Genomic DNA, 19,669 nt, shown 5'->3' with positions numbered 1-19,669 from the left:
TTGTTATTTTACAATGGTAAAATATAAGCTAATGGGTAGAATAACTTCACGGTAATGATTCTTGCATAGTTAGTTAAAAAAAAGAAATGTAATTTGATGCGGACATGGATAGTCTGGGTCCAGGAATACTAGATAGTGAGATAGAAAAATCAATAAGTGAGTAAAGTCAATGAATACAGTATGCATAGATATGTGCCTCTTCTAATTATTCTGCCCTCAAAATGGTCCTGATATTCCAAATCCCTATTCTAACTAGTTCAATCCTCTTAGCTATCGCTATGGGGCTTCATTTATTTGACCCAGTCCTGTAGTTTCAAGGACTCATTTTCGCTATAATATTCATCTTTAAAGTTTTGAGATGCATAATACTTGTACAGATGTATTCCTGCTGTTTTTCTCAATGGCACTTTTAAAATGACACCGTCATTCGATTGCCTGCCCACTGGGGTCAGATGCCTTTGCAGCCCCTCATCTAATAATGTGTCTCATTTCTTTGCATTACACTGCTTTTCCCATGACTACTTTGAGCTAAAGAGGGCGAGCCATTGTGGAAGGAAATCATAATAAACTGTGCCGCTTTCTTTTATATAACATTATTTGAATTGATATTAATATGTCCATGGTAGGGGTGACAGTTCTAGTCTGGATAGAATTGAATGGATTTGAAAATAAAGAATGGAATGAAATATGGCAATTACCATCGTCTCCTCTTTCCTTAATGCAGGCTATAAAGAAGTCAGACCAGCTACTACCATACCTCGTGATGGACATGTCATCATCCATCCCTGGCTTGCCTGGAATATTCATCTCAGGGGTGTTCAGCGCTGCTCTCAGGTGAACACTGGAAATAACCGCTGTTGTCAGGGACCTGCTGGTAAAAAGTTGTGGCCAGTGCCAATCCAACTCCCCTTGATGTGTCTTTCATGTGAAGCGAGTCATCTGTGGCAGACACAAGGGAGAGCCTGTCTAAGACTTAGTCAAATTGGGCTTGGGAGATTGGCAGGTGACTGCATCGCACATACACACAATCTATATATATGAATGTAAACAAGTCAAACCAACAACCCAATGAACCGTGTATGCTTGTTGGATTGTTGAACTATGTGCATGGTGCCAGTTATGTTAGTTTCTGTTGTTGCTTAACTGTTTGTTGAAAATGGAAATTGACAAAATCATGCAGCAATGAATCAACATAAAGTTTTTGGTGAAATGCAGTTAAGTTATCATGAAATTACTGAAATGTTGACCGCTGTTTATGGATATAATGCTCTGAAGAAAACATCCATTTTCAAGTGGATTAAGCATTTTAAAGATGGCCGACAAGACATGTATGATACAATGGGGGATCAAGATGGTGCAGAAGCTATTGGAATGGCTTCTCACCCAGAGGGCTCAGGTTCAAATCCTGGCGGTGTTGAATATTTTTCAGTGGTATCTCGATCCCTGCTTGAGGTGCTTTGTGGAGGGCACTTTGAGTAAGTCTGTCGTCCATCGGATGGGACGTTAAGCTGCAGACCCCTTGGCACCTTTCGTAAAGAGTAGGCTAATGCCGATGCCGGGTATCTCTCCACCCTTCATCCTTTCCTGTCCATCCCTAATGGCGCAAAGACCTCAGCTGTCAGTCACCTCCCCTAAATACTACTATGATAAAAGGGCGGGACGACCTTCAACCACCTGTGTTGTTGACAACATTGATCGTGTGGCTTCCCTTGTACTTACTGATTGTTGGAAAACTGTCCAAATGCTTGCTGATGAACTGAATTTAGGGAAATCAACAGTGCACACTATTTTAACCAAACATTTGGGTTTGAAAACATGTGTGCAAAAATCGTGCCCAAGCTGCTGACGCCAGATCAAAAGTTGAAAACAGTTGATTGTGATATAGATTAGAAAAATTCACCTGAAAACGATGCTGGATTTCTCAATAGTGTAATCATTGGTGACAAATCATGGTTTTACGGGTATAACTTTGAACTAAAATTGCAAAGCAAGGAGTGGAAAGCAAAAGATGATCCCCAAACCAAAAAATCAAGAGAAAGCTGATCGAAAATCTAAATCATGCTCCTGGTTTTCTTTGATGCCAAAGATGTTGTAAATCATGAATTTCTTCCTGAAGGACAAACAGTAAATGCTGAATTCTACGTTACCGCACGCGATCTCTCAAGCATTTTAGAGATCACGTGCGACCGAATTTGATTCAAGGCGATGGATGGATCATTCACCATGACAATGCACCTGCACATTTAGCATTGATTGTTTGCCACTTTCTGGCAAAATATTCAATCACCATCCTTGATCATCCTCCTTATTTGCCAATTCTCACCCTCTGTGACCTATTCTAAAAATGCAAAAAGGTGATAAGGGGACAGCACTGGGAAGATTTAGACACAATAAAGCAAGAAACCACGAGAAAACTAGAAAGCCTAACTGCCAAGGAATTCCAAGGGTGCTTTAAACAGTGGAAAAGAAGATGCAATAAGTGCATAGCAAGGAATGGAGAGTACTTTGCATGGGGACAAAGTCGATGTAGACTAAAATTTACAAAATAAAGTTTTTATGGCCTCAGTTTGCATACTTATTGGACAGACCTCGTATACACCTGTTCTATTGTTTTGAGTTTGAGCGGAAGGTCATAGGGTGGAAGGAATTCTAGAATGGAGAACCACAATAGAGACCTATAGCATTTATCGAAGGGAAGAATGATGTTTGGCGGCAAATTTTGGGATTTGGAGCATCCTGATCAGGGTAGAATTCTTGTATGAGGCATGGTGGTGTCGCGTCCGAAGGGGGAAGTGGAAGCGACTACAAAAATAAGAGAAAACAGATACTGAAAGAACACTGCGGAACGTTTATTATCTCGCTGCTCAGTTACAGAATGTCCGTAGGTGCGGACAGTACAAGTTGCTGCTTGTCGCGATAGCTCTTGCTGCGGACTGGCAGCTAATTGGTTTATGCGCCTTCGTCTCCGCTCTCTAGTGCTGTCCTCTGGTGGGAAGGCTAGGAAGACTAGTTGATAGATGAAATGTGGTGACCGCCACAGTGGCTATTAATTCTAATAGTTAGGGATGTGGTACACTGTCCAATATGGAAGACTACATAGTTGGCACTTCAGAAGGTAAACTACATTGCTGGAGGTACACGAGGAGTATTATTATAATTATTATTACTTATTATTTGCCCAGAGATCATAATACAAAAACACCAGGTGGGTGTATGTACATGATATAAGGCACATCATAAAGGAGTAAAGATACAGGCTCAATTAAGATACAAAAAAATGTGGCTCACAGCCACATTATATTTGGTGCAAACCCATGAACATTGACTGTAACATGCACACGAAATATCAATTTAGAAAAATCTGTGATTATTAATATGAACTAGACTATGACCATTGCTATAAACTAAAAGTATAAACTTACTGGTCAGGTAATATTGTTGAGATATTCGTCAACTGAGTAGAACATATTTTGTTGTAGATATATTTTTAATGTATGCCTGAATGCAGCAGTTCCCTTCGTTTCCTTTATGCTTTTGGGTAGTTTGTTATATAATCTGATGTCCATTTAATTAGGCCCTAATTTCAATGCTTTAGTTCCGATAATGGATGTTGTGCTTGCCTCTGGTGCAATGATGATGATAGTCAGAGTTAAAAGAATAGTTGACAATGTTATTTTTTATATGCACAATTAAAAACATAATGTAGATGCACAGGAGTGGTAGCAAATGTAATTCATGAAAAACTGGCCTTGATGGAGCATTGTGAGGTTTCCCAGTTATTATTCTAATAGCTTTCTTTTGCATTTTAAAGATGGCTTGAGAAATAGCTGATGATCTCCATAATATTAAACTATAAGTTATATTTGAATCATTTTCTCCATGGTATAAATTGAGTAATGCAGTTTTACTTATAGCCTCATAGAGGTGTCTTAATTAATAGCAGGTTGAACTGAGCTTATGTTTAATAATGTCTTTATTAAAATATTATGTTACTGAGCTTATGTTGCAGGGCTTTTACATGCTCATACCAAGAAATATTTGCACCCAGAGAAATACCTATAAATTTACATCCCGTCACTTACTCAATTGATTGGTGATTAAGTTTTAACAGAAGATTATCTGTCACATTCTTATTGCGCGTAAAGTATAATATTTTACTTTTATTTACATTTAAGTCTAGAAGGTTATCTGTACACCACTTTTTTATTGCGAGTGTGACAGACTTTGATTTTTCCACAAGGCTGGGATATGTTTGTGTTGATATTATTATATTAGTGTCATCAGCAAACAACACTGGTATTATTTCATCATAATTCAGTAGAAAATGGAGTGGCCCAATTGTTGATCCTTGTGGAATGCCTTTGTAAACTTGGTGTACTTTTGATGAAAATTTTAACCCATCTACTGACAACACTACTTTCTGAGTGTGGTTGATGATATAGGACTTCATCCAATTTAGGGGAATTCCTCTAGTTCCTAATCTATTGAGTTTAATTAGTAGTCCATTATGGTTTACATAATCAAAAGCCTTTGGCAAGTCAGAAAACATTCCAAGAGTTTTGCGTTTAGCATCTAGTGAATTAAGTATGCTGTTAATGGCCTGACATATAGCAGTTGTGGTAGGCCTTTCAGATCTAAATCCATGCTGAGAATTTGAAAGTAGGAAGTTTTTTTTCGAGGTAATGTGCTATTTGCATAAACATGGCTTTTTCAAATATTTTAGCAAATTTTTTTGGATGCTATTGGTCTGTAGTTGTTTAAATTATTAACACAGCCATATTTTTCATGTATGGGCACTACTTTTGAATCTTATAATTGGGATGGGAAAATCCCTTGCATTAAAGATTCATTAATCAAAAAATAAAGGGATGCTTTTATGGCTTCAAAACAATGATGAACAACTTTACCAGGAATTTCATCAGGGCCAGTATTGTATTTGTTTCCGAGTGTGGAGACAATAGTTATTAGATTGGTTTCAGAACAGGACTTGGCAAATGTTGATGTTGGTGCATTTGCAAAAAGCACATTAGCTTGAGAAGTAGTTGGTCAAGGAGCTGATAAGTAGTGTTTGTTTAATTTATTAGCCAAAGATGAATACCTTATGGTGGTGTTCATGATTGTTAGAAATTTGACTGGAGATAGCATGCTTTTTAAGCATATTTGAGTAGTAACAAATCTTTTTAGTTAGCCATGGCTTACATTTTGTTCTTTGAAATATTTCCTGATGTGTTATTGAAAAACACAATTGAAAATTATGTCTGAAAATTGAATGAAAGTAATTGAAGCCTTTGTCTACTGACTTGGAGTCATAGACATTGACCCAGTTTTGAGGATGTAGGAGGAGCAGAAGATGCTGCATATTTCCATGTGTAAAGGCTGCCTAAGGTAAGTTTTATCATTTAGGCTCTCCATTGGTTGGTTAGCATCAATACTTGTTTTCACCATACTATGGTCTGATATACCTAGGTCATGAACAGTTGTTACTACTTTTTCTTGGTTGAGGTTAGTCACAGCTTAACCAATTAGAATGGCAGATGTGGGAGTGAATCTAGCAGGATTATTATTAAAACATTCCATGCTATAAGTTTAGAATAAAATCAGCAATTCTGGTCTATGAGCGGAGTCAACTAAGAGATTAAGATGAGGTCAGCGTTCAACCCAAGTATCCAGCTGTCTGCATATAAGGAACAAAAGAGTTGGTCCAGATTTTTAATAAATGCTTGAAAATCCTCAAATAAATGAGCATGAGTAATCCCACAGGAGTTTCACGGAAACAAACTGCACTTTCAAAATCTTTTTCTTGATTGATATCAAACTTTTATACTATATAACTTTTATAGATTGTTACAAAGTTATCATTGTCATTTTGTAACAGTGTTTTCCTACGTAAACAAAATTTGTTACATTTATGACAGAGCCTTATTCCCCAACCTTTTCCCCATTCCTGCAGTAGTGACATACCAGAGCCCCTGACTTCTTCTCCCATCTCTTATTTGCTCCCCTCCTCATTATTTTTCTAAAAGAGTGGCTGGTTCCTTCGATTCACCAAATGGTGATCGTGCTGATTCTTTTTTCCACAATCGGTACGAAGAAGGCGCGATCACGGCAAATGAATGCGAAGGCAACCTCATGTAGGCGACTCTCAGTAAGGACCTACCTCTTGCTCCAATTGCCTCAGCTGGAGATTTTATCGGTAGCATGGTGAGCCACGGGTGTGTTGGTTTTTGTAAATGCTTGGCAACTTCCGACAGGGCATGTTTCACCGATCAGCGCTTTCTCTCTTTTTCTCGTTGCCTCTGGCTGGTTGGCCGTGATGGCACTAGCTCCATGTCGACGGGCCTCAATTCGATGAGTGGCGTCATCTACGAGGACTTCGTGCGGCCCATGTCTGGCTGGAAACACACCGAATCCCGCGCCAGCGTGGTGCTCAGGATCACCGTGGTGACCATTGGCGGCATCTGCGTCGCCCTAGTCTTCCTCGTTGAGAAACTGGGCACCCTCATCCAGGCGAGTGCTCCCCATCTTTGCGGTTGCTCCAGTGGGAGCGCTTATCTCGAATCGTAACTCTCCGTCACGATCACGGTACGCCTTGGATTCGCACCCCTTCGAACACTCCGTCTCGTGCGTCAAAAAAGCAGCTCTTTGAGCCACCAGTTTCGAGTGACAATTCTGGTAAATGGCGTTATATTTCCGCTCGCTCTTTCACCTCCCATCTCGTAATTAGCGGACAATTACTGAGTCGTGTTGTGAGTGGCAACAATGGACACCATTAATTGATACCAATCCATCATCATGGAGTCGAGGCCCCTTATACATGCTCATTCAGGTTAAGCCTGCTGATATCCGGAACGATATATCTGCAGTGTATCAAAGTTACTCTATTTTTAAACAATAAATTATATAAGAAATTGACGGGCGCCATTTTATGAAGGGTGCAGGTTGTCATTCATGTTAGCATTATTGAAATAATTATCTAGTTCAGATTGAATTATTGAATTTAAAAAAAAACAATGGTAGAGGATGGCAAATCTACTTTTTAATCAGGCGTAATATTAGAAATTACATAGATAATTCGTTTAAAGCATGAAGAATATAAAAAACGTGGCCAATTAGGCATTACAAAATCTTCTTTTATTCAAGCCATAGCAAAGGTAGGACAGGTATATATTGTATTTTGTGTTATCATGCCCCTTTAACGGGATAGAAAGTTTTAGTTTTATTGGTATTTTTTAGTATTTCCATATAATATTTTGCTTGATTGACAAAAAGACAACTTTCTTGAAGAAGAATTGACGAAATAGAACTAAAAGCTCGCAACATTTATTTTCTTCGTCTTCGATCTTATGCTCCTGTCGATAAACGGATCAATTACGAGTGTCAAGTTGAATTGACTTTGAATAAGCCCTTTTCCGTTGACATGCTTCCTATCATTCGCGAGTAAGTCGCATATCCTGGCCTATTGAAGGGCATGGCCACTAGGAGCCGAAGGCTGCAGCATCACCGTCGTGACGTCACAGCCGCCAGCCATCTCTCCGTTCGGTGGCAGCAGCGAGGGGACTAGCGCATTTGGCGCTCCCCTTGTGCCCTTCTCTCCTGGGTGACTTTTTCATGAGACATTTAATTGCTTTCCTTAGTTGAAGCGTAGACAGCGGGGATGCACCAGTGATTTTATAAGTACACAGCGATATTTTCCTTTACTTTCGCGAGAAACATTGTTACGTGGGATATAAACATGTTTTATTCGATGACGTCCTCTATTTAGGAATTCTTTATCATTGAAACTTTTATCGAATCACTCTTAGATGAGTGATTTTATGATTGAAAATCCGCATTTATCCTCAAACTTTTGTTTTTAATTCAAATGTGAGCAATACGTTTCAGCTGTAGTCCTTCAACTAGTCCCTTGCAGCGATTTCATTCTTGCTGAGGAAAGGCGGTCAGTTTCAAGGGAGGCCTTTGCGCCTTTGTGAGTCTACGCTCGGGAATAGCCTGAGTGTCGCGTTTGGAGGTCACGAATGAGTGCCAGGTCCGGTTTGGACAGAGAGAGAGAGACGTGGCTTTGGCGGGGGCGGCGCGCAAGTTCCTGGCTCTTCTATGTTCTCCGAAAACACATAGTAAGAGTAAAAACCCCAGACGCCCATTGTTTCTAGCCCCAGCAACCTGTTGAGTGTACCTCCAGCAATTGATCATTTCCTGCACACCCCATTGTCGCATCTCTTATCTCCTTCATCAAAGACTCCTACCACTTCCTCAGCTTTCAACAATCCAATATGCGGTTCCCTGAAGAATATACTACCTTGATCAAAAATTTCCCGGAATTTATTCAGAAAATTAAAAATACAAGTTTATTCATCTAAATCTATATTGTCCCCTTCAAAGTAATCCCCATCGACTGCAACACACTTATGCCAGCGCTTGATCCAATCCTCGAAACATTTTTTATATTCGGTTTTCGGTATGTCCATCAGCGCTTCCTGCGATTTTTCCATTACTTCCTCTCGGCTGCTAAAACGCGTTCCCCGTAATGGTTTTTTAACTCGATTGAACAGAAAGAAGTCACAGGGAGCCAAATCAGGTGAATTCGGTGGCTGTTGGATGGTATTTGTTGCATTTTTCGTCAAAAAATTACGAATAATGATAGCACTGTGCGACGGTGCGTTATCATGGTGCAAAATCCACGAGTTTTCTGCCCACATTTCTGGTCTCTTTCGGCGAATTGCTTCACGCAAACGTCTCATAACGCCCAAATAATACTCTTTGTTTACTGTCTGGCCTTCTGGCAAAAATTCATGATGCACTACACCGTTGTAATCCATGAAAACCGTCAGCATTGCCTTCTTTTTTGACTGAAAACGACGTGGTTTTTTTGGTCTCGGCTCATTTGGTGAACGCCATTCACTTGCCTGATGTCTGGATTGCGTGTCGTACTCATAAACCCACGTCTCGTCTCCAGTAATGATCCTTTTGATGAATGTGGGATCGGATTCAGCCTCGCAAATCATGTCTTTTGCGACGTCAACACGGTCTCTTTTTTGCATGAGATTGAGGTCTTTTGGCACCAACTTTGCTGCTACACGACGGAAACCCAAATCATTAACCACAATGTCTTGGGCGGATCCATAGGCAATGTTCAAGTCCTCCGCTATTTCTCTGATGGTTAATTTGCGGTTATTGACCAACATTTCTTTTACTTTATCAATTTTTTCACCGACTTTCGATGTCGATGGTCTGCCACTGCGTTCATCATCTTCGATTGACTCACGACCACTTCTGAAACGCTCGTGCCACTGGTAAACGACCGTTTTTTTTAGAGAATCGTTGCCGAAACACTTTTCCAACATTTCCAACGTCCGTGCGCCACTAAATCCGTTTTTTACGCAAAATTTAATACAAGTTCGTTGTTGCAAATTTAAATCCATTTCTGAAATTGTAAAAAATCGCCAGTACACACAGAGATAGATGTACTCTTGGCTACGTAACTTTTGCAAATGTCAAGTTATGACACTAAGATTTAAAGGGAATATCAACAACAGATGTACCAATTTAACAAAAAAAACAGAACTCAAATCGGAACGATGGGAGCGCCACACGGTGGTTATTCCGGGAACTTTTTGATCAAGGTAGTATACTTGCTCATGGGCACCATACCTCTTCTGCTTCCCTCTGTAACCCGATCTGGGCTTCCTCTGCTGACCTACTCATCTGCTTAGCAGATTCAGTTAAGTATACAAGAGGACCTTCACATTTAATGGAAAATATTTCCTTCAGAAGAAAATCACCCCCAAGGGCACCTGCATTACCCCTTCTTGTGCCAACCTCTTGATGGGCCACCTCGAGAATACTCGCCTCCCAAAAGAAGAGATTCTTCTGGGTTTCATCGAAGGCATAGTTCTTATTTAGGCCCACGGACATTGAAAACCTAAATCCTTCCTCGATATCTTTCTCATTTCCTACCTCGGACTCCTTTGCAAACTTCTTAGAAATCGGCATCATCCTACAAAATAATACCTTTGCCACTTCCGTCCACAAAATAACCAACAAACCGATACCTCCACTTCGGCGGCTGCCATCCACCCGACCCTGAACGCCCCACAATATTTCCCCACCCCGCCCGTTCGCGTTTACCGCGAATGTAAAAATGAATGCCCCCACTCTCCAGCAAATACGCCCCTCCTGCAATATACGACCTTCACCACTCTCGCAGCAAACGTGGATACCCCTTCGAATTTCTTAAAAGAAAATGTTTCTTCAAAGAAAAAAAATATTCAAAATACCTCCCCCTTCTGGCTTGCTCCTCCATCTCTTTCGCCGATCCCGAAAATTTCAAAGACATGTCCACAAGAATCCCTCTTTACCCTGTTGTTCCCCCTCCCCGAAAATCCTCACTATGCAACCGCCCAAAGTGTGTAAATTCTGCCCTCTTATCCCCGCCACAGATTTCTCTTCAAAACGAACTTCAAGAATCTGAAGTGCAGTCGGAAGAGGAGGTGGCGCTTGATATGTTCCTTTGGTAATTTAATATTTTCTTTTCTTTTCCATTATGACGTCCAGGCATCCAAGAGCATGGGGGCCATCACGGCGGGACCGTTGCTGGGAATCTTCTCTCTCGGCCTCTTCTTCCCCTGGGCCAACTCCAAGGTCAGAGGTCAACAAGACTTGATGAATCATTCTTTTGTCAAATGCCTTGATGCACAATTGACATGCAGGCAGCTACGTGTAGTGCCACCTCTAATCGTTGAAATGCAGAGGCTGTAGTTCGCTCTGGCGAGAATTCCATCTATTCGATGTCTTAATTATACCTTTTTGAAGAGCATTTCGCTCTAAAATACACCGTATCTGCAGGCTATTGAAGGTCCTCTGCAGCTATTAGTGGTAGTAGTAGTATTTAGGGGAGGGGACCGACTTCTGAGGTCATTTGCGCCATAGGGGATGGACAGGAAAGGATGAAGGGTGGAGAGAAACCCGGCGTCGGCATTAGCCTACTCTTTACGAAAGGCGCCAAGGGGTGCGCAGCTTAACGTCCCATCCGACGGACGGCGTGCTCACTAAAAGTGCCCTCCACAAAGCACCTCAAGTAGGAATTGAGATACCTCTGAAAAATATTCAACACCACCGGGATTCGAACCCGGGTCCCCTGGGTGGGAAGCCAGTACGTTAGCCCCCGCACCATCTCGATCCCCTCCTCTGTAGCTTCCGCGATCACATATTGGGGGAAAATCTCATTATATTAAACTAGTCAAAAAAGGGAGTCTAGGCAACGGTCATATCCTACAGAATCCAAGATATAGATAATTACCTCTCATGAAATCCTCTAATCTATTATGTGCAGATTACTAATGCATTAGACCTCAGGAACACCTGGTACACTCATACATACCCGAAACCTCAATCTTTTAAGACCTTCAAACTTTTCTCATCTACCAAACCTGGTACGAGTATTTCCCTGAGATACTCTAGGATTACAAACCGTGAAGTGAAAGGTACGAGATTAGGATACTCGTGGATAATTTACCTCAGAATTTCTGGGGAAAATAATCTACTAATACTAGCAAGGGATCTATATTGTTTGAAAATGCAGTACGAAATTGGGATTGGGACTACACAATAACAAATGTTCAGTTCTAAATTTATTTAAAAGACCCATTGATTTGTTCACTAACTTGCTGTAGTAGTTGATTCAGTAAAAGTCCAAGGTGTAGCTTCAACTGGCGACTATCATGGGGCCCTCACATAAGTAAAGTATTCAGGTAAGGAAAAAAGAATTGGGATTCATGAGATAAATTGTTGTCAGGAGTAAATTGCAGGGTCAAGGAAGGTTTCTACCAGAACGGAGAGCTGGTTTACAGAGGATGTTAATGACAGCGAAGTTTTCCCTTTAGGTTACAGTACATACAGACGAAACAGGGGTTACAGAAACGGATTCATTACCATTAAAAAAACACTTTGAAAGCTATCCGCAAAAATGTGATGACCAGATTGAGAGCGTTTGGTGCACAATACAAAGATATAACCAGAAAAAAGTACACGTATGCTCATTTTACAGGCCACCCGAATCTACTTCAGATGCGATGGAGGCTTTAAATAATCAAATAACGCATTTTTTCCGCAAGAACACGAAAAGCGACATTATAGTTGGGGGTGACTCCAATCTTCCTTCAATAGACTGGAAAAATACTGCATTAATACCGCTGCAAGAAACTGCGAGTCGTGCGAGGCTACCCTTGATATACTAACCGCCAACACAATGAGCGAAATAATGAGAACACCAACTAGGATATACAAAACTCTAGATTTTTGCTTAGTAAACGGGAATAAGTAAACTTAAAGCAATTTTAATGGAAGCATCTGTTCAGGTAAACAAATTCGTTGATAAGGTAACTTCAAGGATTTTGCCACGTGTCTTATAAAAATCCTACAATTACACATTACGAAAACGCTCAACGCTGGGACTGAGGTTACATGGAAGCAGTTCTTGGACTTAATTAGACTCGGTAGAGAGCTATATATCCCTACGAAAGAGTAAAACGATAGCAATGGACCAGAATGATAAAGAAGTGGGATTAGATGGGATTTTAGACAACAAAAGAAATTGCACTCGAAATACAAAAACAAAGCATTGAAAAACGGCCAAGGAACGACTTCTGAAAGTGCGCGAAAAAATACTTGACACATCATAGGGAAACAAAGAAAACAATACAAAGCACCTTAATAAATTTTAAAAGAAAGATTATGTGGGTTTACTTGGAAAATGACACTAAGGCATTATGTTCGTACCTTAAGGAATTACATGGAAAACGTCCAACCATAGAGGCCCTCAAAGGTAACAATGGTAATATACATACAGATAGCACCAAATTAGCGAATGTTTTAAATAATTTATTTCAAAGCGTGTACACTAATGACAGAGAGATACCCTGTGAAGGCCATGTCACGCCTATCGCAAAGATGGATGACATTAGAATTACGCACAAAGGAATCACGAAACAACTTCTACACATTAAAATCGATTTCAGAAGGTATCGTTCCCATATCTCACAACCTTTTATCCAACAGACAACACGGGTTCAGAAAGGAGAGATCATGTGGAACGTAGTTGAGACTTTTTATACACGACGTTCTACAATCGGGGGAAAGAAACAAATAATTAGGTGCGATATTTTGGGATTCCAAAAAGGCCTTTGATAAAGCTCCATACGCTAAATTAATTCACAAGTTGCAATGGTGTCGAATAAACGACAAAGTAATAAACTGGATTCGGCACTTCCTAACTGACCGCAAACAAAGGGTAGTGATAAATGGCTCAAGCTCTAATTATGTGCAAGGAACTCCTACTATTTCTTAAATATATTAATGATATCATCAGTAAAATGATAAGCAACATAAAACTATTTGCCGAAGACACTGTAATCTACAGGGAAATAGCGAATGACGTAGAATGTGAATCAATAAAAACTGACTTGAATAACCTTAAAAAATGTTGTGAAAAATGGGGGCTGGGATTAAATACGAAAAAATGTACCGCCATTCATTTCTTAAACAGCAGAAACACATCGAAATTTTAACAACTTACAAACTTGGAGGAGTTTGGATGAGCGTCGCGGGTGAAGTAAAATACTTTGGGATCACCTTTGCATCGGATCTTCCTTGGGGAAAACACAAACACACTATTTCTGAATGGGTGGTTAAAAATCTGGCATTCGTCAAATTTATTTGTCGAAAGATGTGGTACGAAAATGTGAAGGGGATGTGGTATTTTTCTTTAATAATGCCTCCCCTTGTGTATGCAGCGAGCGTTTGGGATCCATTTCAAAAAACATTAATTACAGAATTGAATGGGGCCGCTAGGTTCGTTAAAAATACGCACCAAAGGACACAAAGCGTCACACATTAAATATAGAATCTGGGGTGGGAACCTTAAGATATGGAAAGACGCAGGGCTAGATTAAACTTATTAGTAAAATATAAAGCGTGTGGTTTTGCATCCGACGCTGGAAATATAATTAGGCCTCCTAATTACATCGGCGAGGCCGACAATGATCACAAAACTAGAGAGTTAGACTAAAAAACTGATAGATTCAAGTATTCGCTTTTCCCGCGCACTATTCGTGACAACAATAAAAGGGGGAACACCTAAGAAAAAATTAGGTACGCAAGGTCGAAAATAGGGGTATACAAGATTAAATTCCGACTGAACACTTTCCAAGTCAGGCGTGCGAACGCGCCCCGCCGTGCGCCCTTGTGCCAGGTGGAGTGTGGGTGAATTCGTATATGAAGTCTTTTGCATTTGTGAATTGTCCATTCGGAATGCGTATAATACTCACCGGTAATAAGTGTCTTAATTGCATGTACAGATATGCCTGTCTGCCTGTCTTCTTAACGTATTTTCTTGTCCTCTTTGTGTAGGCATAGAAATAGCTGCTAACAATGTAATACTCGTAATATATGTAGGCATGTTACATGATTGGTATTCGGTCACCCCCTTTCCACGCCCTTTTGGTGGATCGCGGAGTACCAGGTGCTTGAGGATTTTGAGGAAATAAATGTAGAATGGCTGGTGACCTACCAACCCCTGCCACACGTCCTTGCGACGGCTTGTGGGGTATTATGTAGATGTATACACTGAAGGTGTTGAGAGTGGGGTTGGCTAGGGGAGAGGGAGTTGGGGGTTTAGCGTTGCAAGAGGTGGTAAGATAAAGGCCATAAGGACTGGTGTAGGAAGAGAATGAATGCATACCCACTATCCCCCCCGAAGCCATTAGCGGCGACGAGGTGGAGTGGGGAAGGAGTACTGTAGGGACCGGTGTGGGTCTCCATTCGCCTGATAAGGATTGGGACACTTCTGGTAGGGGAGCGAGATTTTAAAACCAAATTTTATTCAGTCCTTGTCCAGTTCTTAGATTCTTTCTTATTTCCAACTTCTCCCATTTGTCCAACTTCAATTAATTCTAGTTTCCAATAAATGTAACAATATGTATTTTAGAACCTCATTTGAAATAGATGCCATAAAGATTGCTCTGAAATTATTGGGTTCTTACCTACCGCCTTTCTCAAACACAAGCTAATTTTAATTTTAGCTAATTTCCGATCCTCAGGTACATTCTGTTCGGCCAATGATTTGCTAAAACTAATTTCTAAGAATGGAGCTATTGCTGACACCAATGCGGGCAGAAATCTCATCGGGATAACCTGACTTGTTGAGATTGAGTGTTTCCAACTGATGCAGTAGTATTCCATGACAAGCTATATTAATTTCATTCATTGTATGCTGGTATTAACGAGGTAATATTACCTTAGTTTTTTTCCTGACGTGGATTAAATGTCACCAGGACCTGATCAAATCCCTGCCTATAGTATATGAATTCATGGCACCAGTAAGAGCATAATCAGATCCATCAGATGGCATCTCGTAATTTGGAAATAATTTTTAACAGAACCCTAAATGATTTCATAGTACCTAAGGACTTTGAAAGTAACCAATATCACACCCATATTAAAAAAAGGCGATACATTTGATTCGAGTAATTACTGACTATTTTGTTTCTTGGTAAATGAATGAGAAGGCAAAATAGCTTTGTTATCCACTAACCTTATGTGTTTTGCTATAATAACCCATTCTTTCCGAATGACCTCATTCGTGTTCCGTTCATCTGTTTTTAAGTCTCCCTTTCAATCCCTCGTCCCTCTCCGCGGGGGCAAATTCCTGCTACCTGCAACGTTGGGTCGCATTCCCTGCCATTTAGAGACTCTTTGGGGGTAGAGTGTTTCGTGGTGCATTTTCATGTGGTAGTGATGTTTCAATTTCTTGCTTGTTGTGTCCTGGCTTCCGTGTTGTAGGATGTCTTTCGTGCTGCATCATGGGGTGCAGTTTTTTAGTTGTTTTGCGGTTTATGTGTTTGCATGAGTATTGGATGAAGGGATTTTTGCATGAGTGTCTGCGCTGCTGTGGGTGTTATTTTCCGTGTTGTTTTTTTTGCATGTGGTATTTTTCTTTTTTACGGTTGGTGACCTAACACCCCCCGCCACACGCCCTTGCGGCGGCTTGCGGGGTATTATGTAGATGTAGATGTTATTTTAAATTAGTCAGGCCTCAACTAGAGTATGCTGCGAGTGCATGAGATTCTCATGCGGTTGGCTTAGTTTTAGAACTTGATCGAGTGAGACGTAGAGCAGCTTGGGCAGCGAGATTACCGTTGTCCACGGAACCATTCACTCCGCACAGGGAGCCCTGGCCGGCGGCGTGATCAGCCTTGCCTCGGTCGCCTGGGTCTCCCTCGGTGCGCAGGCGGCCATAGCATCCGGGCACATTTCCTACCCCAAGAAGTTCACTACTGTTGAGGGCTGCGCCGTCGACCCGGCCAACCACACCCCCTTACGCAACACCTCCTGGACGACCGAGGACCCGCTAGATGAGCCAATGAACAAGTGAGTTACTGTAGACCTGCCCCATCGTCGCGTGCGTCCATTAAGTGAGGAAGATTGTCATCTGCTCTTGCCCAAGTCTAGTCTCCACGAATCACTGAGTGCAGGGCAGCTAAGACATTAGTGTATTTCCCTGAGCCCATGTAGTGTGAGTTACCTCTTCGCAAGAGGGATGACATGTGACGCCCAAAGATATTGCATTACGCATGCTGCTCTTTTACAGCAACTAATATCTAGGACGTCCTAAGCGGAAAATCTTCTTAAAAATTAACAAATGCCTATCAAAACAGGCTTTGGAGGTTCCCATCAATCTGCGAAAATTCAACCATATAATTTTTGTTTAACTTGCAATTTTTTCCTCTACAGATTTTCGTTGATTCAAATTGCCATTTTGCATTAGAAAAGATTGTTGATGGCGTATTTGACCTCGTATTTCTTACAGATTGGCGGATTATGAAGGAAGGAAGGAAGAGTATTACTTGATACAAAATGGAATTGAAATAAATCACATCATAATCACTCAATAGTTGGTATCATAATTTCATAGATGCATCAAAATTAGTATTTAGTGGGTTGTTAAATAAGTTCTTAGGAAAAACATATTATTTTGTTTTGATTTTTTTAATTTATTGACATAATCTCCTTTTAACTAGGTACACCTTTCTCAGCGTTTCTCCATTTTTTTAAACCGCCCAAAAAGTGGGATTTTCGAAGGACCTCAAAATAAGTATTTTTGTTGGTGATGATCTCCTCGTTCGACATGAATTGTTCTCCACCGAGCCATTATTTCATTCGCGTGTATAGTATATCTGCCTCCCGGGCCCCCGTTCTCACTACCACCATCTTATTCTCTACCTCCTAAAAGGAACAGCAGCAGCATATTCCCTCTCTACTCCCTGTCGTACCTTTGGTACACCACCATCGGGGTCATCATCGTGCTGTCTGTAGGACTCATCGTCTCGTGGGCCACCGGGTTCAATGACCCTGCGGATGTGGACCCCCGACTCATCTCACCCGTCGCCCGCCGGTTTTTTGCGGTTTCGCCGAATGTTGGCAAAACGACGGCTAGAAGTAAAGAAGGCGTGAAGCTCCTGAGGCCACCGCAGGCGATCGGGGTTCGCGATCCGGCGAACAATGAGGCAGTCTGATTCGAGCTCGACCCGTCTCTCTTTCTCCTCAATCGCTTGCAGCTGTTTGGATCACGATGTGCGAAATAAAGTAAATTGAAAGAAAAATGATGAAGCGTTATGATATTTAATCGTTTGCTATTATTATCGTGTACACCTATCACACTAGTACGAATAAGAGAAAAATCACTGCATAGCCGATGTACACATGTATGTTCACTGACCTCTATATCGGAAAATGTTTGGGCTGGCGAGAAGAAACATATTTGCCAACTATTTTCATGATGCGGAAGAACAATAGCAGCATAAACTGGCATAATTTGAATGAGAACAGTGTTAGGCATATTAAACGGTGAATTCAGGTCTTTTTAAATATTATTTGTGAATATGTGCTAGTGATGGGGGATTGGAAGGTGTTGATACCTGTAGGCGAAGGGAGAGATGGTAATGAAGAGCGGGACTATGGTTACGGTTTTGGAACAAGGAATGATTGCGTGGAGAAAGCAATTGAGGTTTGCAGGAGACAGGGGTTAATCATCACCAACACTTAGTTTAGTTACCACTAAAGTCGTCACCAACACTTGGTTTAGTCACAACAAAAGTCGTTGGTACTAATTGAAAATCCCGGAGGTACAGGAAGATATCAGTTAGACTATTAATGTGGTTAGACGCAGGTTTAAGAACAGCGTGATTAATCCGCACAGTTTTCCGGAAGAAGACGCAGGCAATAATTTAGTAATAATGAAATGTAGGGTCCGATGCGCAAAGATAAAACAGGGAAGACACTGCAGGAAATATATTTTGGGAGTATTAACCGGAAAGAAGAGGAAGGTGTATCAGCAGGCAACAGCAAATCGGTGGTGAGAGAAGGGAACCTGGGTTCTCTACAGGAAAACTGGGAACATAAAAAAACGATACCAAAAGCATAGGGGTATCAAGATGTTTAGAAAAACAGATAGGAGAAGGGCATGGATGAATGTAAATAGAGTTAAGCAGAAAGAGGTGGATAATAAACTGAGACAAGGTTCAAATAGAGCGATAGAAGCATTGAGGAAGATGCAGTGCCAGGATTCGGAAAGTCAATGGAGGGAGGATGTAGTTGGTGCGATTCACAGGAAGGTTAAAAACCTGTCGGGAAGTTAAACGGGAAAATCGTTGCTAAGAATCAAAGATAAGTCAGGAAAAGTATTAATTGAACTAGAGAAGATTAAAGAGAGGTAGAAGGAATATGTAAAAGAAGAGTTACGGCAAATACATTAGATCAGGATGATTAGACATATGTAAAGAGCGAATGCGATGTAGATGAGGATAACTTAGGTCCAGACTTACTCGATGGCGGAATAGGAAGGACATTAGGAGAATTAAAAGCCAATAAAGCGTGGTGGGGCACATTCCCACGGAATTACTTATAGGATTATTTAAAGGTGGAAGGACGAGTTTTTACTACTAAACTATTTTGTAGCAATTATGAGGAAGGAATTAGGCCAGACAACTGTGTAAGATCAGTGTAAGATCCTTTTCCAAAAAAGCGAAAGGCCTAAAGAATGATAAGTCTGATTTCGCACGCAGGTAAAATGGTTCTCAGACATGACCAGTTGGGGTTCAGGAAACGGAGAAGAATGCATTATGTCATTGCGGTGATTAGGTCACTAATAGAGAAGAACATAGAAGGATGTTTGTCTGTTTTGTAGTTTTCGAAAAGGGTCTTGATATAGTAAACTGATTAGAAAGATTAATAAATTACAAAAAATAGAAGTAGATTGGAGTTATAGGAGCTTACGTATCCACAAGCTGTATATGTCTCAGACAGCTCAGGTGTGAGGGGCATCTTATCATTAAAATAGTGTGCACTGTTGACTGTCCTAAATTCAGTTCTTCAGCTATCATTCGGACAGTTTTTTGAAGATCCGTAAGGACAGGGGACCGCACACGATCAATGTTGTCGTCAAAACAGATGGTTTAAGGCCGTCCCGGCTTTGTATCATCCGCGGCGTCTTGTCGGCCATCTTTAAAACGCTTAATCCACTTGAAAACGGATGTTTTTTTCATAGCATTATCACCGTAAATAGCTGTCAACATCACAGTAATGTCTTGATAACTTTTACCGCACTTCACTAAAAACT

General features: G+C 40.9%; 1 protein-coding gene across 1 annotated transcript in view; it reads left to right on the top strand.

The window, feature by feature from the left end:
* Positions 1 to 17,616, top strand: part of LOC139694980 (sodium-coupled monocarboxylate transporter 2-like) — a 31,849-nt gene extending 14,233 nt beyond the window's left edge. Inside the window, exons 9-13 of the mRNA XM_071593535.1 lie at positions 725 to 834; positions 6,324 to 6,507; positions 10,552 to 10,638; positions 16,220 to 16,422; positions 17,294 to 17,616. Coding sequence (XP_071449636.1) covers positions 725 to 834; positions 6,324 to 6,507; positions 10,552 to 10,638; positions 16,220 to 16,422; positions 17,294 to 17,567 — 858 coding nt within the window. The 3' untranslated portion in view covers positions 17,568 to 17,616. The remainder of the gene's footprint in view (positions 1 to 724; positions 835 to 6,323; positions 6,508 to 10,551; positions 10,639 to 16,219; positions 16,423 to 17,293) is intronic.
* The last annotated feature ends 2,053 nt before the right edge of the window (positions 17,617 to 19,669 follow it).

This window comes from Hetaerina americana, unplaced genomic scaffold, assembly GCF_022747635.1.
Source record: "Hetaerina americana unplaced genomic scaffold, ioHetAmer1.1.p SCAF_6, whole genome shotgun sequence".
Classification (NCBI taxonomy): Eukaryota; Metazoa; Arthropoda; class Insecta; order Odonata; family Calopterygidae; genus Hetaerina; species Hetaerina americana.
Note: the sequence above shows the minus strand (reverse complement) of the source record. Positions and strands in the feature narration are given on the sequence as shown.